This window comes from Anguilla anguilla, chromosome 11 (genome assembly GCF_013347855.1).
Source record: "Anguilla anguilla isolate fAngAng1 chromosome 11, fAngAng1.pri, whole genome shotgun sequence".
Classification (NCBI taxonomy): Eukaryota; Metazoa; Chordata; class Actinopteri; order Anguilliformes; family Anguillidae; genus Anguilla; species Anguilla anguilla.
In genome coordinates this window covers 6,823,980-6,846,045 of record NC_049211.1, presented here as the reverse complement: position 1 = coordinate 6,846,045, position 22,066 = coordinate 6,823,980, and the positions used below count along the sequence as shown (strand labels likewise).

Genomic DNA, 22,066 nt, shown 5'->3' with positions numbered 1-22,066 from the left:
CTTTCTTAATGGGTAAAGTTCTACATTTACATTTCAGTTTCTGTGCTAATATTTTGAGATTTATGTTTTCTGGAAAAAAAAAACACGAATAACAATTTGAAATACACTATGAAGTTTAATGTTCAACTTCCTTACAGTGAACATCATAATCAATCAGTTGTAATTTTGTGAAAATTTTCACTGGTCTTTTTTCAACAGCCCCACAACTGTAGATGCAACCTATTCCAACGTCACAAGCAGGGCGTCACGTTGTACATTTCAGTCAGATTCTGCCCAAAGGGAAACTCCAGGTTTTACCCCATCGCAACTCGTTTACGTCACTCAACAATATACTGCACAATATACTTTTAACTCCTCTTTGTGGTACAGAAATTGTAGATCTTACATGGAAATCTTTTTTTTTTTTTTTTTTTTTAATGATAAAATCGGTCTTGATATTGTGCTTAAATCATCACACTGCCCAAGGAACAGAAACTGACATTTAGTCAAAGCCATGAAAGGTCAGTGCATAATATTTCCCCGGGGAAAGGCTGCTCAGCTTTGCGGTTGTCATGCAAAATAAACGACACTCCTGATATCAGCACAAAAAAAAACAAAAAAAAAAAAGTAATGAATTTGTAGACGGAGTACTCTGTTATCTGCAGCATGCACAACGGTCACAGTGTTCACGACATGTCCGCCTGCACTGTTCCCTGGTCACATCCAGGTAAATAAAAAAAGGCACGCTGGGGGTCAAAATTAGCGGAGATGAGTATGCACACCAATGTTTAATAATCCACTTCCCTGTTTGCGCGCTTCTCGGCTAGATGCTGCAAAGCACGCGCTGGGCCTCGGATGAAAAGCTGTTTGGTAAATTCATCGCACAAAACTACCATGCTGTCTTTGCACATTTTATCTTTGATTTTTCGGTGAAATCTGACCGACTTTGCATTTATTTATATATTTATTTATTTATTTATGTAACACAAATTGTTAAATGAATAGTTTTTTTCTGATATGCACATATTTGCTTATGTCTCTGACTTGGCATAAATTTCAGTTGAATGCAAGGTTAAATTTGCATTAATTTGTGAAATATTCGTCGTTACTTAGGTCTGTTTTAGTGTGCATGAAAGCAGCCAGCAGGAGGCTAATTCTCAATCCCTCGTATTTATTCCCGAATGTTTTCTGGAATTTATACGCAAACAAGAACAGTCTTGGTTTGTATATCATTTTCTGAGAACGGTACAAGGATTATTCAAGGAGTAAAGTTATGATGGATATTCTGAAAAAAAAACTGTGCGTGTTTGTGTAATTTACATTTTCAAATAATTCATGTGTGTAATTTGCCTTAGCTGTAAATTGGTTTGGATAATCAATGTGTAGACCTACTTCTGTTTAAATCAATTTAGCATTTAATTGAAGTAAAATATAGGCTATAATTTTTTAAGTCCTTACTTAAAAATACTGTATATGTTGGAGACTGGGGCAGCCTGTTGATTTTCTACTCTGTTTCTTTCCCCATGCACAACTTATATTAAAATTATAGGTTGCTTAGCTTTTACGGCCGTTGAACAAAAACGTGGCTGCTTTATGAATATTTGTAGTGCACGTCCGAAGCGAGTGTTGGTCGTGGAAAAGCAAGTATATAAGCCTATCACAGACATACATACTGCCACATAAAGAGAGTATTTATAAAGGTTCATTTTTTTAACGACGTAGGCTAAGATTCTCTTTCAGCAGGCGGAAAATTACATGCAAATACCTTGTGTTCTGGCGTGAAGAAACATACATTTTGGAGGCGTTAAACATTATATTTCGAAGACGGGGCACCTCAAGGGGGAAATAGGGAAGAGCTTGGACCTGTGACTGTTGTCTGTCAGAAAACCCCCCGTACGGGGCCCCACTGTCTGTCTCCCTGCCTGTCGCGCTCGTAGCTCCCTCCCTCCCCGCTTGTTTGGTATGCAGTGCTGGGCGTCAGCGGCTTCGCAAGTTGGCCTTGTTTATGGAAAAGACTGGCGGAGAGATGGATTGCGTTTCCAGCGTGTCTGTGGTTAAGGTCGCGGCACATGCTCAGTTGTGTCTGTCAGAACGGGAACTTTGTACGCTGTGCGTGAAGGCTGAGGTCATAGCACAAGCTCAGTGAAAACCTCTGCGAGAGAGAGAGAGCGAGAGACTGCGTGCGCCTCCATTTTGAGTACCGAGAAACGGCTAGGTGGGAAGGGACAGTTTATCCCAGCCACAGCAGCAGGCTAACTGTCAACACTGAGCGCAAGCTCTTCGTTTCCGACATGGACGACCTGTTCAGTCCGCGAAGGTAGGTTTGCATTAAGCGTTATATGTTATATATAAAAGTCCGCCGTTGTTTTTGCTGCCTCGATATCGTCTTCGCCTGTAGGCTGCAAAACGTTTCGCTGGTTATCGCTATAGCTAAAATATTTATGCCGCTGGTATTCTGATGGTGCTGTCGCAAGCTCCCGCACGTTCAGTCGCCGCTCTGTAACGTTAGCTGATGATAGCAAGCTGGCTATGTCGAAGCAGTCTGCATTAGCTATTGTCATTGTAGCAGAATGCAAGTTATCGAAGCTACTAAATAGCCCGCTGTTTCGTTGTTGTGGTCAACTCGTATGTGACGCTGTTTTCGTGTTTGTGCATTCAATGGTCACTGATTTGATCATGCTAGCTGGCTAACTTCGTTTCCTCCACTGTTATTTGTGCTGTCTCTGTAACATAAGCGGTGCTTGTCAGACCTCCATTTTGCAGCGCTTTGCATTCCTGTGTTTACAACCGAGATGGCATGAGAAGGATGTTGCTAGGAAGTTTACATAAGCTCGCGCGTATCTATGGATGTGTCGAAAAGCCTAATGAAGGTTGGGGCCTAGTGTGCCATTTAGCCATGATGGTAATGTTTGGATGGACTGGTACGAACTGCGACGATTGGGTGAAATTGATGACGGGGGCGGGGTTAGTCTTGATTGCTGTCCCAATTGTCGACTCAAAACGCTGGGTTGATGCGTTGTTTTGACTAGGGGAAGCCAGCGAGATGGCTTGGTAAGATCAAGTTCAATACTTCGTATAATTATCGAAATCATTTGACTTGACCCCAGGGTTGCTTTATGTGTTGCTTTATACCCAATGGACTGCTGACAATAGTTTAATTTCACGCATTATTTTATGGGCAAGATAGAAATAAATGTGGTTTCATGTAAAGATGCAATTTTGTATCGTCGTTTCCAAAATACCCTTTAAATGTATGTATGTAGCTGAGTGTATAGCTCAGGTGTGCGTCTGTGGTTTTGTTTTAATTTGGCATGTCTCAAAGCGACTGATTTGCAGTACAGATCATGTCAAGTAACCCAAAGAAAGTTTCAAGAGCTTTTTTTTTTTAGAAGGATTTGTAAAATAAATTGTATACAGAAGACAAGTAGTGACCTGAAATGGTGTAATTGAATATATATGGGTTATTTGCTGTTTTCCCCTTGGTTTTTAAAGCATCTAACTAAATTTAAGTAACTACATTTCTTCCAGTGATTATGCTTCAAGCAGTGATCAGGCTTGTTACAGTCAACATACTTTTCCTTTTTCTGAAAAGCGAGTTGAATGCGTTTTCAATCTTGCAGGCTTTTGCCAGATTTTTTTTTTTTAAAGAATTTGAGAGGAGGAGATATGATCAAAGATCAGGGAGCTCTACACCATTAATTTTACCTGCCCATATGGCCAATATTTAGATTCGCAGATGATTTGAAGTGTCACCTGTATGTGCAAATTAACTGAAGTACGGACGCACAAGAGTAGTGTGTGGGCTGTTTATTCCTTCTGTTCAGGCTTGTTTCTCGGTCGTGTGCCTTCTGTTAAATCTGGGTGTTCGTTTAACGTATGTTAGCCGTGTAAATGTCAGGTAGATAAACAGATTTTCGAATGGTACGTTGACCCCGTGGGCCCGTTCAGCTTACTGCTGGCAGACAGAGCTCCCCGTTAATGAGACCCGTCTGCTCGTATCCGAGCAAATGTAGCCTATAGCAAATGTACATCTTGGGAAATATGTGTTTTGCTTGGCCTGTGGGAAAGCCAGTGACTGAACATGGGAAAATTGCAAGGGAGTTCAGCAATGCAAATTCCGAGTTGATGCTAGGGAAGCAAGTTATAGCGATTCTGGGGCTGGTGTCAGTAACCTGTTTTTGTTTGTCCATGTTGGTGAATACGTATGTGTTTCATATTATAGCAGAAGTGCAAACTGCAACCAGGTTTCTGTGTTTTGTGTGTTTAATGGAAGAAGATATTCCACATATTCCAGCTTGCTTGTTGTACCGTTAAGCAGAGTACGAGTCTAGATAGCTGCTGTTGTCTGTGTGGATTTGATTGTGAGTTTGGCAGATAAAAATGTTAAATTAAAAATAAATAAAGACCCCAGTATTTTCATGCACCCCTGTGTGTAAATATGTGTACACTGCTGGCTTACCATTGTCTTCAGAATATGTGACTTGCAGCCTGCTTTCCCCATCTCCAAATTTAGAGTGCCTATCTTAAAGGAGGATTTTGTTAATATTAAAGTTTTGTGGTCCTTGTTGTCGTACAATCAGAGTGGTATGTAGCCTACATTTTTTATGTAGATGTGAATTATTCAGAATGGAGCAAACGGAAATGTATTTTGCAGAGGTTATTGTGGAGCACACTGAAACTCCTGTCTCTTGCAGGGCGTTCGTTCCTCTCTCCATTCCACAGTTCACAACGGCACACCACGGTCTGGGGTCACTGAGGCTGTGGGGAGAGTGCAATGGCGCGGGACTCTGCATCTCGTGCAAAGTTTTATGCGTATTAAAGCCGTTATTGCGATATGGCCTAGTTTGCGCGATCGTGTCCCAGACAGGGCTCTGCGCCAACATTTTTTTTCCACCAAGGAGCACATGTGCTCCTGAGGTGAAAATTTAGGAGCGCACTAATGCATCCCAAATACTAGATAGATAGTACACCATCATGTGCTCTTACATGCAGAAAACCCGGTCCAAGAGGTCTTCTGATTTTTTGCGCTGTAATACAGTTCCTATAATGCAGATTTAACTGCATCGCATGGGGCGTTGCGAGCAATGACTTGCAGAGAACTATGGGACAACCAGTTGCGGGAAATGGTGAAATGATTGCGCACGCTGACGTTCAGGTAAAAGTTCAGACGATGGGAACATCGCGTTGACACTCCCAACTCCTAGGCACACGTACCGACACACGTGCACGTGATTGATTTTGAGATCACCGGGATAACGTCAGGTGCCCAAGAGCGAAAACGGCAATTTACACACATTCTTACGCACAAACCAAGGCAGAGTTGTTACAGCTGCGTCGCCAACAGCGACCTGTGTCTAACTTTTAGAAGAATTATCTTATAAAACATGGAATTACTGGTATAACATGCTCTGGGAGATTGTACGATTGCCTGCAGATAGTACGTGCGCCTATTTTTTGTAGGCCTGTGCCTGAATGTTTCCGTTAGGAGGTGCTGTATATGAACTCGGTAACTCTTCTCTGTGGCGTGTATGCCTGCCATTTTCGCTGTCAGGTGGTTTGACAGTGCTGGCAGCCAAAGGGCTGGGGAGTGGAGGATTTTGGGGGGGGGGGGGGGGGGGGGGTGGCTGTACAATACGCACCCTTTACAGTTACAGCGTTAAGACTTTTAATGTAACAGGAGGACCTGGTCCCTCCTGGCCCTCCTCCAGGCCTCCCCTTGCGATGGGGAGCGAGTTTCACTGGACGCAAATCATACTGACAGTTTCTGGGCTGTACCACGTTAGCCCTTATTGGAGGGGGGTGGAGGTGGGGGGGGTTGGAGGAATCTGGCTATTGCCATGGCAACGAGGGGGAAGGGTCTGTTTCAAAGGAACATCTTGTCATTTTCTTTAATGCACTGCAGCTGGAGATCGGAACACTATTATTAAATTGATGTCGCCATGGTTACGGGCGTTCGCTACGGCAGCCATTTCATAGCCTGTCCCTCCCGTCTGTGTTTGTGTTCGGGGCTCTCTTACCGCTGCCTGCGCAGTATCTGCTCAACGGAAAACACGCTGAGAAGGCTGCAACATTTACAGTTAGATTTAAAAAATATTTATTTCCCCTCTATTGTGTCGAGAATAAAGGCCCCACATTTAATTTCGGTTTTGTTTTGAGCACCTGTTCAAAACAGACCCAAATGAAATGTGGGGCCTTTATTCTTGACACAATAGAGGGGAAATATATACTCTTTCTCACTCTTACTCTTGAGTAGCAGACATATTTTTCTTGACTGAATGTTGGTGGGGGGTCTCTCACTCTCCAGTCCAGGTCTCCATCTCACTTAGGATCACACGTAAATTGGCTGACTGCTAGCCCTATAGCATGTTAGCCTCCACTGCCAGAGGCAGGCATTGGAAGTTGGTGGGATGCCACCATCTTTGCTAATGCTGAATCTGTATGGATGGCCGTACATTAGCAGTAATCTGATGGTGCGGCTCACAGGCCTACGGTTGAGGTCTAAACTTCGTTCAGGTTTGTCACCGTCACTGAGCCGGGCTGAATTGGCTCAGTCAAGCTTGTGATTATTTGAATCGGGATGGGTAACTACCTGACTGCAATGAAAGCCCTCGCGCTGTGGTCCTCTGGCACTGACGTGGAGCAGCCCTGTTTTGTGGTATGAACCTACAGTCTGGAATGCTTGGCCACAGCTCTGTTTTTGAATGCGCTTGGATTCAGAGTAACTCTGGTGTTGGTATTCCTCAAAACGAGTCCACGGAGAACTGTAGCCCTTGCATCATATTTGTGCATCCTTTTTCATTTTGGCCAGATTTGAAGAACAACGGAAACATCTAAAAACGGATTAGGGGAAAATATTCTGATCATTTGCACTATGTTGTGCAATGTTAGGCCTCTGTTTAATCTGTTTCGTAATTTGCATCCTTCCATGAATGAAACTAACTTGGCTAGCCAACAAGCTAATGCTTCCAATTTGTAAGAAGACTGAAAATAAGTTAGCACGTGGATATACAAATTGTAAGATGTGTTTTGCTGGCCAAGTGGTGAAGTTAAAATAAGATGCAGTAATCTTTTTGCCCTTTTCTAATGGAATGGCCCAATCACGTCCAGGCGGTCGAAAGGATATGAGCAGTTATTCATTCTTCAGCTGCATATTTGTGGAAGCAAATTGGGTTTTTGTCCAGTGTGAAAATGATTCCTTATTATTTTATTTTTCTTTAATAATGCACTTTAATATTTATCTTGTGATCCAGGATCTTTGATGCGGTACACTCTTTGAGAATCGGCCATATTAAGGGTGTGCGTTTTAAAAGTGGAAGGTAAAGGTAAATGTTCCACGTATTAAGTTGAAACGGTCTTTCTCTCTCTCTCTCAGGCGCCTAAACAGCACGCAAGGGGAGATTCGAGTGGGTCCCAGTCACCAGGTAAGTCCCCTCCGTCCAAGCTCACTTCATACTATAACCCTCTCTTACAAAAAATAAGTTCATTATAAATTTACTTCAGAGGCGCATTGTATGTATATGAAAAAAACAATACCCAGTCAGTTTTTTATATTATGGTGGACGTTTTATTATTTTCACAACCTGAAGAACTTGAATCAGTAAAAATGAATACGGGCGAATGCCTGCACTGGCCATCGTTCCATACAGTACGTCCTCCATCTTGTTTCTGCTAGATGAAGATTTACACCCTGGTGGTGCGACAGGCGTACGTGTTTCCATCCAGAGTAAAGCTCTGGTGGAACATCATAGCTAACCCCCAGATGGACCAATAGGCCCCGGTAGTGTTATAAGATACACTCTAATCATCCTGTTTTGCAACAAATGAGTTTGGAGTTAGTCATTTAGTTGCAGTCAGTGTGTTTGGGTCTGTATTGCTCTGACAGATGAAACAGATGACAGTTAAAATTTGAGAATATTTGAAAACCCCTTGAATTGACCTTGAATTGAGTTTCTTTGCTGTCACTCACACCATACACATACAGTCCACACACACACATCACACACACACACGTCCACACAAGCACACACACACACACACACACACACACACACCACACAAGCACACACACACACACACACACACACACACACACACGCTCACACACACACACACTAAAGAGCCCGCAGGCTTGCAGAAGGTGTGCTGTCACCTGATATCACTGTCCTTGTGTCACACTGGCTTCGTCCTCCTCGTGTTTGCTCAGCTGCGGGGGGGGGCAGCTCGTCCTGGGAGGCGCGTAATTCCACCTGTTTAATCTGAGAAGGGGGGGGGGGGGTTTCACGCGATACCTCAACATAAAAGCGGCTCAGGAGTTATCACGGCCCTGTCGCTCCGCGTTTCTCCCCCACACCTGTGGCTCGGCGCTGATCCTGGGGAAAGTGGGAGGTTGAGATCTCCTTGTTGGTCTTCGCAGAGCTCCGAGCTTCCAGCTGTCCTTTAGCCTCGGTTGCTAATCGCTCGCACGCGATGTCATCCCGCCAAATACAGCACACGGGCGCTCAGGGCCTCCTATGGACCTCCTATGGACCTCCTATGGACCTCCTATGGGCCTCCTATGGGCCTCCTATGGGCCTCCTATGGGCCTCCTATGGACCTTTAAACAGAGATCAGGTGGCTCCACCGCTTTTGTCACTTTGGAAGAAATGCTTTAGCGGATAGCGTGGCCTGCAGTAGCCTCAGCCTGGGCCTAGCTTGCGAGAAGATGGCGGCGTGGCGTTCACAAACGCCGTGGGTGGGGGCGGCGCGACACCTGGCGTTCGGCGGTTTCCGTGCCCGTGCGGCAGCGAGGAGGCCTCATCCGTGCTAGCCTTATTCTGCAGGAATAACACACCCCTCTGGTGCAGCTTTAAAGAAGAAAGGTCCAAAAAATCCATCCACCAAATAGTGCCAATATGATGATTATGAATTATTACTTTTGCCGTGTGCTGTGTTTGTAATAAAATTTTTATTTGAGAAGCCAGGAAGAGCCCGGATTGCAGTTTATGAAGGCATATTGAAGTAGTATTTTCTTCAATAAACCAAGCACAGAATTTTTACATTATGTGAAGATCGCAAGAAGTCAAGACGGCGAATATGGGCAGAAAATAAACATTAATTTCCTTGGACACTTCGCTTTCTGTGTCTTTTTCACATTTTCTGCTAAACCAAGTTCATATTGTCCCACGCACTAATCTAATAGTAGCCATAGAATACATTTAAATAAGTAAATTGGTGTATGAAATTACATGAAGGCACTGGAAGCTGTGCTTTTTTCTTTTGATATGTAGGTTAACCAAACAAAAGCCTCCATAATTTTATTATGGCAAGTTTGTATTTTGCACTGAGTTTATGTGCCTTGATTATGCTGGCCCCGTCTCTCACCGTGTGCTCTTGTCCAATCAGGCCAAGCTCCCGGAGCTGCAGCCCCTCCCACCCCCCGGTGGCCAGGTGGTGACTGAGAATGAGGAGCTGGTTTGGATGCCCGGGGTGAACGACTGCGACCTCCTGATGTACCTGAGAGCTGCCAGGTGAGCAACAGCCCGCCCAACCTGGCAACCACACCTGCTGGAGCTTTCAGGCACACAGACTGCATTCCACCTGGACCCTGTCTTAGTGTAAAATCTGGTTTAATGGAAAAATTGCATTGGCTAATCTGCTTTAGTGTAAAATCTGCACTGGTTAATTTGCCTTAATGTAAAATCTGCACTGGCTAATCTGTCTTTCAAATCAGAGCTTTACTGCATTTTTGTCCGGGTGAATCCTATAGTGCAAATGGCCCAGTATGTGCTGAAATCAGGGCTTAACTGAATTTTGTTCAGTGATTTCTGTAGTGCACATAGCCCAGTATGTGCTGAAATCAGAGTTTAACTTAATTGTGTTCAGTCATATCTGTAGTGCACATAGTCCAGTATGTGCTGAAATCAGAGCTTTACTGAATTTTGTCCAGTGCATCCTATAGTGCACATAGCCCAGTATGTGCTGGTCTTTGGGTGCAGCAGCTGACTGTTTTGTGTGTGTGCTTCTCCCCGCTGTCCCGTCTCTCTCTCTCTGTGTGCAGGAGCATGGCGGCCTTCGCAGGGATGTGCGATGGCGGGTCCACTGAGGACGGCTGCCTGGCTGCATCGCGGGACGACACTACGCTAAACGCTTTAAACACGGTGAGCTGCCCCCCCCCCCCCCTAAACACCGCCATTTCCCCCACGAGTCTCAACCACTCCATTTTGTTTATTTTCATTGTTGTGTGTATGTGTGCACATCAGCGCACACCCGTGCACACTCACGCACACGCAAGGTAAAATGCTAAAAAAAATCATTGGCGAACGGTGAAACGGATGCAGCGGAGCAGCAGATGAATTATGGATAGTTGCGGACCGTGCAGGGATAAGAGCGCTTCTGTATTCGGTCCGTTCTGTGGAGAGGGAGCGCTTGCTGCTCTGTAATCAGCGCCTCGCTGGCAAAACCCGTCTCGTCCTCGGGAAAGATTCGATGCGCCGCACGACAAACCGCAGACAGGAAGTGCCGCTCGCTTTCTCTCCTCCTTTCCACAAATCCGGTGAAAAGGTGTCGGCTGTGTGGGCAAAACGCTTGTGGATAAACTGAACCAGACAAGCATTTCCTTCAGTGTTTTATTTGCGTGACAATATCCCCCTTCCCCCCCTCCACAACAGCCCACACAAGGCTTTGCTGTTAATTGCAGCGGGGGCGAAGTGAAGAGGATACGTTATCTGTGATGACTTATCAGATACAATATAACCGGCAGCCTGCAAATGGCTGTTTGCTTAATAACGTCTATAAATCGAGCGCGGTGTCAGCTCCGTACTGTAGCTATTATGCGTTATGAATGTGATTTCTGCTCGGCGAAGCCTCACTGATGAAACGCGTGAGGTACGACCCCCTCGTTTGGCGTTTAGTTAACGGACACACGCCGCAAATGACTAGTGATGGCTTTTAATGGCTTGTGTTTATTAGAGCTGAATTAAACGCGCCTCCTACGGAATGTTCCGTGTGTCTGCTTAGCTTTGCTTGCCTGCGTGTCCCGGTAATATTAATGGGTTTTGCTTTAGCTGTTTGCAAAGTGCACTAATGAATTCATTTATCCGTTTCTTTCCGACCATTAACCATAATTTGTCCAGGTTTTTAATAGCGTAAAAAAAGGATGTTTGATTTTGTGTGTGTGTACTGTGCGTTCATAAGTGTTGTATGTTCGGAAGGATATTGTAATAGAGACGCATATACAGATATCTATTAATTTCATTATGGGAATATATACAGGAGTACCCTTATTAATGCATTTAGTAATTGGGAGAACGAGTCTATGACAGTGATGGGACAGTGAAGGATTATGGACCACATTGTGGGCGGGGCTTGCATAATGAGTTAATTTGGGTGGAACAGATTATTGTGAGCGATTTTTGTCGCGTTAAATGTTGCAGAAACAAACTGTGTCGCATGCATGCCTATTAAAATTTCATCAAAATTAAACGTATGCAGTGCCTGGTTTGGGTTAAAGGTGGTAAAGAGGAAAGTTTTTTTTATTTTTACATGACATGTTTCCATGAAACAATATGTTTCTCATGGGCCAATGCGTAATTGCAAACATATATCCTAAGCGGTAGTTTTTGTTGTCCAATAAAAATATTGCTTTTCTTTTGTCGTCTCTTTATACGGGGTTTGCGGTACAGATAGTTTACTGAATTGCTCTCCACCTTCGCGACTGTCTTTTTATTATAACTATCGTAACGGTGCCCAGCTTTAAAGGCTACGCTGTAATTCTAATTATTACAAGTGTTTTAGAATACGTCTCGCATAATTGCGGCCACAGGGCTGCTAGATTTTATTAGAAATTAATAAGCGCTCATCAAATAAATTTCAAGAAGTAAAGCTTTTCCGATATTTATGCAGTACATTTCAATATGAGCCCAGAAAAAAAATCCATAAAAGATAAGTGCCATGGGAGATTGAGTTTCTGTCACGCAAGATGACATCAGTGAGGCTTGTGGGGCAGAAGCGGGATGGTTTTCTGAGCATCCGCGAGCACCAGGAAGAGTCATTTTCTCCGTAATTGATCATCGGGGAGTTGGGCTTTGCGGGGAAATTGCTTTAGCAGGGCGCGGCGTTTCCGTGTGCTGGAATCGCTGCAGGTTGTGTCCGCGGGCGACGGCTTCCCAAACAAGCGGGTGGCGGCGGCGGCGATGCGCGGGAGCGTGCCTCGGGGATTCCGCGCGCGCTTCGGCGCAGCAAACGGCTCAGCTCATTAACTGCGCAGCTGTAGCTGTCCCAGGCTAATATACGCTGTGCGATTCTGACAATTCGGCTGCTTTAAAAAAAACAGAAGAACAAAAAACAAAGGTGTAGCGCTTCGCTCGTGCACCGTTTCCGGCTAGCTTTGTCCACCTCTCTCCCTGCCAGGCTTGTTTTGCTGTTTGCCTTGCTTAATGGGAAGCCCATTGATATTTGTGCTGTCTGGCGGTAAAACGGTAAAAATCAATATGTTCATGCTAGCTCTCTAGCCGTTTATTCACCGGCTGCCTGAGCTATAGGTTGAGGTAAATTCAAGGCCAGTTGTTTGTAAATTAGCATAGTCCTGAGAACAGGCAAACTCAAATAGATGTGGGCTCGGTGGAGAGTACCCTTAGCCATGTTTACTCCTATCTTGACAGCACTGTTGCTAGCATGTAGCTGAGTTACTCCTAAAAAATGGATGTTTGCACACTCATATTCTATACAGGATTCACTCCGAGTCAGGATTATTTTCTTTGTGTTGTGGTCTCTGTTACATACGTACAAACCTCCGCACATTAGATCACGCATAACAACCGAGGCCATTTGCTTTATCTGAAATGTCTCTTAAACCTAATTATTATAACAAAAAAAAAAAATCGCCCTGCAGGTTCTTGTAGAATATTCTACGTATCTTACCTGGGTCGTACGCTACTGGGGGGGTGAAAGCCTTGAGGAGCTCGCAGCCTGTGATTGGCTGGTGGGGCTGGGGGGGGGGGGGTTGGAATGATGCCGCCGTAAATTAGAAGCAAAGAACAATATTTTGATGCGTTAGATGGGAAATGTCAGCGGAGTGGGGGTGGTGGTGGGGGTGGGGTGGGGGGGTGGGTTGGGGGGAGGTATAATTCATGGGTTCATTAACCGGGACAGGGCTCTGACAGCTGTGATTTGCCGGGAGGGGAATTTATTGGCGGCTTGGCGCGGTGTCGGCGGCGCACTGTGACAGGCTGTGAGGCGCTGTGCTGGGGGGGGGGGGGGGCGCGTGCGGAGGTATGCTAATCCAGCCCCCCTCCTCTCTCTCTCTCTCTGCCCCACAGCGACTGGTGCATGATGCATGATGATGGAGATTCGCCTCTGCATCCAAAATAAATGCAGGGGAGGGTGGGGGGGGGGTAATGCAGGCGGTGTAATATAAAACATAATAAATAGGACATTACTCTCAGGGCGAGCGCTAGATAAGTCGGGAATAAATGCGGATGGCGGGTCGCCTGTCTCGTGACCTTTTCCCTCCATTTGCAATGCTAAAGCGGGTGGGCGCGGGTGGAGGGACGTAGCCGGGCCCCCGCAGTAGATTTAAAAACCCATCTGGACGTGACGGGTTGGTCAGTTCCCATCTCGAATGAGTGAAAGCATCCTGATGGAATGATTCAACTCATCTTTCCTCATTTTTTTCCTCCCTTCTTCTTGCTGGAGTTTTTTTTTTTTTTTTTTTTGACCTCGGTTGGTTTTGTGAGGCCTCAGTCTTGCCAATTTTTCCCATTTTATCTTTGAAGCGCCGTCGTCTTTGACTCTGAGAAACTCGGTGTAAACATCTAAGATGCAATTTAACGCGAGTGCACTTGTGCATGTGTGGTGGACGCCAATCATGTTTCAGACTGTGAAACCCAGGTGAGCGGTTTATGAACTGGGGCCAAGGCAGGCCTGTTTCACAGAACACGCTGTGCACAGATCAGTATTCTAATTCTGTGAGCTGATGATCTGCTTTCCATCTTAGCGGCGCAGCATAAATTTCCATTCTGATGTCAGGGCCTCTTGTCTGTGAAAGTGGCAGTCTCCCAGCAGATAACAGCCCCCCCCCCAACATTTTCGGCTTTGCACCCCAGCTGTGAATACAACCTGTTGGCTGTTCTGGCTTACGGTAGCAGTGATGTCATCCCTTCCGTCTGTTATAAGATGCCTAATAACTGTGTGTGAAGACCAAACCTCTTTAGTGCGCAATACATTTCTGTATCTTAACAGTGCAGTGATTATTAATGAGCAGGTATATGTGCAGGTGAATATCATCCTCCTGTGTTGTTTTTCTCCCCACAGCTGCACGAGAGTAATTACGATGCGGGGAAGGCGCTCCAGCGGCTGGTGAAGAAGCCCGTTCCAAAACTCATCGAGAAGTGCTGGTCTGAAGACGAAGTGGTGAGAGACGTCATGCAAACTCACACGCGTGCACACACACTCACACACACACACACACACTCACACACACACACACATACATATACACACACACACACACACACACACTTACTCATACACACACACACACACACACAGATGCGCACACACTCACACATGCGCACACACACACATACGCACACACTCACACAAGCGCACACAGACACACATACTCACGCACACATGCACATGCACAAACACACACGCGTGCACGTGCACACAGACGCACGTACATGCACTCACACACACTTGCGCGCACACACACGTACACAGACTTACACACACGTATACACACGGTACGGGTACCGCACACCTGCACGCACGCACACACATGCACACATGCTCACACGTACACACACGCGCACGCATGCGTGCACACCCATGTATGCACACACACACACACACTCACTCACACGCAGACACTGTCACCACGCACACGCTCTCACACACACCTAGCTGAGCTTCAAGTTGCCTCTGAAAAGCTTCTAAATGGAAACCTCTTCTGGATTGCTGATGTGCTCTGTGCAGTGCTTTTTTTTAGTGCATTTTCACCCCGTCTCGGATTTGGTTATCTAAATGTATTCATTCCATTCGGGCCGCGGCGTTCTCAAAGTGCCGTTCCTGGTTTAATGCACTCTGCCCGTTTGAATCTGTTTGTGGTGCGCGCGTCTGGGAGACGGGGGAAAACGCTGGCAGAATCGGAGTGCGCTGAATCACTTCTCCGAGCGCGGGTCTATAAAGAGATCGGGGCGTCTGTGGGCGCACCTGGCAGCACGCTTCCTCCAGGAGGAGAGGGGAACATTGGTAATTTAGCCGCATTTGTTTTCGCCCGCTCTGTAATAAGGAACCGAATTGCACTGGGCCGCCACCGAACGGTTCTTATTGCGAGGGAAATTGTTCCAGCTTTTACGCTCCGCGAGAGGGTGAGGTGGAAGTGGAATTTCGGCTGCTGCTAGTTGCGATGCTACGACTAGAGCCGTTTGGGCCGCTGAAGGTTGAATGTGCTCCTGTGCGGTGCAGGTCAGGGGCGTGAATGGCTACACTGAATAAACTGAACATTCGGTTGTGGCCAATTAATGGAAACGCTTAGTGAAATATAACCGGGAAATGTGTGGAAACTTGTCGCTGTGTGCAGCCTTCTCTGTGAATTTTAGTTTGTGAGGTCTTGTCACGTTGATTAACCAATATAGGCAGAGTCATTTTCCAAACATGAAGGCAACTACAGTATTTATTTTTATTTTTAGTCATGCTTAATAAGCATATATAAGATGTATATTCCATCTTAATACAGCTTGAGTAGTGTGTGTTTGTAGGTTCTCTGGATTATTTGCCTAAATATTTCAAAAAATATTTTGTCCCTAACATACCTTAGATTGGCTTTGGCTTTTTCTCTGTGTGCCCTCAGTACCCTAGCCAGTAAATTGAGCCCAGCCGATTTCCTCGCTTGCCGAAATTGCCTTTTTCTTTGGTTGCTACTGAATTAATTTTCACTTTCTGATGAATCCATTAGACGGTGCTAGTTGGTGAATAGTAGCGTACCCGCTAGCTGTGTTGCTTGCTAAGCTCTGAGCTCCTTGTGGTTAATTTATACAACAGCAACTACATCTATCCAGTTTGTTGTGAAAGGGGTTCATTACAGTTACTTGAATAATTTTAATCAAGCATTTTACTTAACAGTCAAAACCTGAGTGTGCAGGTTTTAAATAATATGTTTATTCCGGACTGGTAGCTAGCTATAATAATGGAACGCTGATCTGACATCTAATTTAAAGAACATTACCTGTGTTGGCTTTGTAACTGCGTAGGCTACTAACTACCAACTACTTTAATCCCAAGAAGACTAGCTAATTGTGTACCTAATCTAAAGAGACCTCTGATATGCTAAAGACATGCAAAGGTTTGGGGTGTTCTCATCTGTCAGTAATAGTTTTACCTCTGATTATTGTTAGCCTGCATCTGCCAGATGCTTCCTGCGAATGGTGAATGCCATTGGCTGTTTGCTTTTTACATTACATTACATTACAGGCATTTAGCAGACGCTCTTATCCAGAGCGACTTACACAACTTTTTACATAGCATTTTACATTGTATCCATTTATACAGCTGGATATATACTGAAGCAATGCAGGTTAAGTACCTTGCTCAAGGGTACAACGGCAGTGTCCTTACCCGGGAATCGAACCTGCGACCTTTCGGTTACAAGCCCAGTTCCTTACCCACTGTGCTACACTCCGTCCCTTTGAAAGCGGTGGACCTCATCGGGACAAAGAAGAAATCGCTGAAACATACAGCTCCGTAATTTGATTTGGTTTTATTCGGCGCGTGATTCTGCAAAAAAAGCGTAAATAATTTGGACTGGACTCTGCTAACGCGTGTGAACGTCTGTGTCAGGTTTCACAGCTCTGGGGGAAAAAAATGCCACTTTAGCAACAGGGCTAATTTTTATTCCCGCTCTGTGCAGGTGGCTTGTGTCGGGGCCAAGTGGAGAGATCTAGGCCCGCTCTGGACCAAATGTGAAATAAATAAACGAGCTTTTTAATTAAAGGTGATGGACGGTTTTGTACCAAGCCGGGGCCCCTGGGCAGAACTGCGGCTAACGGAAACAGATTAAGCCTCCCGTCCGCGCGCGCAAACTTATTAATTCTGTTTGTTTATGGGCAGTGGCTGAGGGCAGGGTTCACAGCCCCTGCTGTAGAGAGCTCTCAGTGTGGGGACACTGTCCCCAGCACACCTCCCCGCTCTTAATTAGCTCCCGAGCACTCGATTTACTTGCGCCTGAATCCAGCCAATCGAAACTGCCCCTGGCTCTAGTACGGCCAGCCTTTGCCTGCTCTGTGCACTGTTTTCTGTTTTGTTTTTTGTTTTTTTAAAATGGCAGACAACCTTATTTGTCGTAAGGCCTACCAACTCGACCGTCTGTTTTATGGGTTGGTGTGCCGTTTAAGATGTTAGGATCAAAATGAAGAGATTTCAGCTTCAGTTGCATGTTTTTATTCATAAGCTGGAGGTACAAGCAAGAGACAGTAAATACAGTAAATGTTAGCATTGGCCGCACATAGCATAGGGCTGAAGTCTTTGCATGTGCAGATATGAGTTGGGCGTTTGGTGTGTTATAGCTGCTATTGAGACATGTGTAATGTTAATTTCACTGTGGAGCTTCTTAGCAGCAGTGGGATAATTGCATATATCAGAGGTCCCGGGGCGCTTTTTTAAATGTCGCCCGTGGGGGTCGTGGGATTTCGGGTGTGGTCCCCTCCCTGAGTGAGGCCCGAGTCGCACTCTCCTCCCCCAGGTTGGCGGTCAGGGCGGCCGGCCCGCGTCGGCAGGGCGGAGGACGCGGAGCCTCAGGGATCGGGTTTCACACTGTGCCTGTCCCCCCCCCCCCCGTGAGGGACAGGTGTAAATTTATCCCTGACCTTGGCCCGTCTCCTCCTCTTTTATTTATCGGCTTTCAGCCGCCGCCCTGTATCACTCCCCCTCAGCGCCTGTCCTCCGTCCTCCTCTTGCCCCCCCCTCCCCACCCCCTCCACCCCTCCATCTTTGAAATGTGAGTAAAAGTGACAGTGAAGGTTTCTGAACTCAGAGAATCCTCTCATCTCCAGGGTCAGTTGCCCCCCCCCCCCCCCCCCCCCCCGCCACTCCCCTCTCTGCTGCTAGCGTTTTCTCGATGTTATTTGATTCAATATTTTTCAGCCACTATTTTTATTTGTTTATTTTTTAGGGTGGTTCATTGAGTGATGTGAACGTTCAGCTATATGAGGTTTAGTATGTTAACTACCTTCAGAGTTACATACACATGCACACAAGTCTCTCTTTGTAAAACCTAAATATCTCTTCTGTATGTCTGTGAGTGTAATGTTCAGTGTATATCCTGTCATTACTTTCAACACTCCTCTGACGGACGGCACTTTTTTGGCCCAGAATCAGATGGATGACCGTGAAGACAAATAAACAACAACACAGTGAGGGGACTGGATATCTCCGTGAGCCTGATCTATGCCCAATACCAGCGGGCTCATCAATTCCTCAGGCTTAGTGTGAATTATCTCCCGGCCTGTCTGCAGGTGATGAATGGGTCTGTGTGAGGCCACAGACTGGATAAGTGGCTCGTGTGGAGTGGAAATTGGAGGTTTGAAGGCCAGAGAAGCGCCACCCAGTGGCGATAATCAGACCTGCAGGGACAGCAGCCTGCGTTCCGCTCTCCCAGATGGTTCTGCCTGAATGGGAAAATGGAGGTCTTTCCGAAGCAGGAATGCCACAGTGGATTCCGCACTTCCTGTTCTCCCCGTGCCTCCATTTTTGTAGTTCATTTCAAGTTAGTTTTACTCTTCACATTCCTGAAAGGAACTGAAAAAATTACTCATGAGGACCGTTTCGAAGACAAACCGCACAGAGGCTGTGATGTTGGGTAGTGCTTCAGGTAGTGTCATGTCCAGCATCTGTGTGCTCTTACTGTATATTAAAACTCGATTTATCCAGATTGTGAGGAGGTTTGTTTGCAGTTTTAGGGTTTGAGGCAGGCGATGGCTGCAGGGTAAGTGGGATGGCTTTTAGCCGCCTCTCTGCAGACTGAGTGTAAGGGAGCTCGGTGGTTGTGTACGCACGCACTAATAGGCTGTGGGAGCTCTGCTCTATTTCACGCTCTGCTGCAGAAAGTGCAGGGACTGTTTTATACCGACTGCAGTGAGCAGGAAGGGAGGATCAGAGAATTTCCTGAAACTCTTGGCAGCGTCTCTAACGCACTGCAAATCTGGAAGGAGAGGGGCTGCTGAGTCTGTGCCTGGAAGCGGCAGTGTGTGCGCGTGTGTGTGTGTGTGTGTGTGTGTGTGTGTGTGTGTGTGTGTGGGGCAGTGTGTGTGTGTGCGCTTGCGTGTGTGCTGTGTCTGTGTGCATGTGTGTAACTGTGCGTGTGTGTGTGAGAGAGAGAGTGCGTGTGTGTTTGTGTGTGTGCGTGCGTGCATGCGTGCGTGCGTGTGTGTGCGTGTGTGTGAGAGTGTGTGTGTGTGTGTGTGTGTGTGTGTGTGTGTGCGTGTGTGTGAGAGAGAGAGTGTGTGTGTGTGTGTGTTTATATAAACACACGCTCACCGGTTCTGTAACAGAAGCCAAGTTTCTCGTAAGGTTAGCGAAGGTCTTTCCGTTGTGGGAACAGCACATTATTTCTAGCTGCCTGCGCTCTTTTGTGTTTTTTAAACGTCGAGGTGATTTGTGCTCTGCGACTTGCTTTAAAAAAAATGTAAATGTGAAGTGCGGGTGAGATTGATATTTTATTATTTGTTTGTTCATCTTTCCAGTCACTCCTTGATCTTTAGGGTCCATTTTTAATGCTTGTTTATAACAAAGAGAAAAACTTTAAAGTAAAAGGAAAATCCTTGTTCTTTTCATTATTGGTCAGAAAGGAGAGACTTGGAACAATACCATCAAGTAATTGATTAAAATGTTCCAGCCTGGAAGTGCAAATGGCTGTAGATCTCTTTTACGTGGAAAGATCTGGAGATAGTCAGTGCTTGAGGTCAGAAGTGGGGCTCATATATTCAGTTTTGTAAGTCATTGAGCACAACTGTTGTAAATGAGTGTTTGTAGGAGCAGTACTAAAGGAGTAATAAGACATATTTTTTTACCTGTGTGTGTGTGTGAGTGTGTGTGTGTAATGTGTAATGTATGTTAAACCCAATGAGGCTCCAGCAGTTCCTCAGGCAGTGGTTTGATGAGATGGAGGTCAGTACAAGAGAGACGCCATCTTTAGTGCATCTAATTCCATTATGCCTCTTCAACGTACGGTGTGACCGTTAAATATAATTCAAGGGTGATGGGTTGGGCTTTTCAGCAGAAGCTGATCCACAGCACGAAGGCATTAAATAACAAAGGTCTTCACCTCGATCCAGCGCTATGGGCTGTGATGTGTCATTGGCTCAGAGTCAGAAGTCATGTGACCGCACTTGGAACGCTGAAATAGACTCCTACAGGAGCTCGGTACATAACTTAATGCTTAGTGTGTCCTTGCCTGGAATTATTCATCTGAGGCATAAATTATTCACACATGATTGTGGAGACGTACAAGTCGAAACGAGTATCTTTGTTTCATGAAAATGTTTTCACGCCAGGTATTTTGGTAACATAAATAACATACACACATTAGCAATATACAAGTTTCAAAATTACTGATTAAAAAAATGTTTATATACAGCTTTAGAATGTTTATGTTTATCCAAGCTAATCTAGAGGGTACCTTTCTAGTGTGTCAGTTGTGCATATAGATACTGATGTTTTTCAGTATATATAGAGTTACAAGCATAAATAATCTCTTTGTCACACACCTCTAGTTTTAACATATGCCATATTGTCTTACTTGTTTTCATGTGTATGAAGTTTGTCTTGATAGGCAAGCAAAAGGAAAGCAACTTGGTAACCGAACAGTAGACTTGCATAATTTGTGTTTAGAGTAATTTAGACTGTGGTTTTGTCAGTGAGAGAATACGGAATGCATTTTGTGTTTTTTTTTTATCTCGTAGACAGTATCCTTTCTTTGTTTCCACACACGTGGGTATGATCTCAACCAGTTGTGCAGCTTTTAGCAATTAACTTTTGAACAGGAAGCTTGTAGACATCACAATGGCCTTTTGAGTTTTTCCATTATTTTATTTCTGCCAACTCCTCCTTTTCTATTCAGCCTTTTGCTTCACAATCGTGAACTGTTACACTCAGGGGGGGGGGGGGGGGAGGGAGAGAGAGAGGGAAGGAGTGAGGGGGAGAGAGACAAGAGAGAGAGACAGGAGGGAGAGGGAGGGAGAGAGAGAGGGATAGAGGGAGAGAGAGAGAGACAGGAGAGAGAGAGAGAGAGAGGGATAGAGGGAGGGAGGGGGGGAGAGAGAGAGAGAGAATCGGGGAAAAGAGCCAGATCTCTGGAACGATTTCTGACAGAGAGGAGCCTGTTGTTTCAGCAGAGCGCCTGGCAATTTGGTAGCGCTGCTGCACACACGGTCTCCCCCCGATTCCCCCCCTTCGCACGGTTGCCTAGCGACAGCAGACCGGAGCAGTACGGGCGCGGGGGAGGGGGGGGGGGGGGGCGGAGCGATCGGCGGTGCAGATTGGCGGGTGATTTATTAGCGGGGCGAGAGCACAGAGCAGCGCTGCACAGCACAGCGAGCCCAGGCTGCTGAAATGGAGCCTGAGAGCAGAGCCAACATGGAGGGAGAGGGACAGAGCAGAGCCAACATGGAGGGAGAGGGAGAGAGGGACAGGGCAGAGCCAACATGGAGGGAGAGGGACAGAGCAGAGCCATCATGGAGGGAGAGAGAGAGGGGGACAGAGCAGAGCCAACATGGAGGGAGAGAGAGAGGGACAGAGCAGAGCCAACATGGAGGGAGAGGGAGAGAGGGACAGAGCAGAGCCGACATGGAGGGAGAGAGAGAGGGACAGGGCAGAGCCAACATGGAGGGAGAGGGAGAGGGACAGAGCAGAGCCAACATGGAGGGAGAGAGAGAGGGACAGAGCAGAGCCGACATGGAGGGAGAGGGAGAGGGACAGAGCAGAGCCAACATGGAGGGAGAGGGACAGAGTAGAGCCAACATGGAGGGAGAGGGACAGAGTAGAGCCAACATGGAGGGAGAGGGACAGAGCAGAGCCATCATGGAGGGAGAGGGATAGAGCAGAGCAGAGCCAA

General features: G+C 46.1%; 1 protein-coding gene across 13 annotated transcripts in view; it reads left to right on the top strand.

Moving 5' to 3' along the window:
* Window positions 1–22,066, top strand: part of LOC118207290 (arginine-glutamic acid dipeptide repeats protein-like) — a 183,462-nt gene that overhangs the window by 128,619 nt on the left and 32,777 nt on the right. For 8 of the 13 annotated variants that reach the window (XM_035380702.1, XM_035380704.1, XM_035380703.1 and 5 more), the window contains 4 exons: window positions 7,352–7,400; window positions 9,361–9,485; window positions 10,016–10,115; window positions 14,269–14,367. In XM_035380702.1, the coding sequence (XP_035236593.1) occupies window positions 7,352–7,400; window positions 9,361–9,485; window positions 10,016–10,115; window positions 14,269–14,367 (373 nt within the window). Of the gene's footprint in view, window positions 1–1,922; window positions 2,297–7,351; window positions 7,401–9,360; window positions 9,486–10,015; window positions 10,116–14,268; window positions 14,368–22,066 lie in introns of those variants that run through there. The other 5 variants (XM_035380712.1, XM_035380709.1, XM_035380711.1 and 2 more) reach the window with 3 other exon arrangements.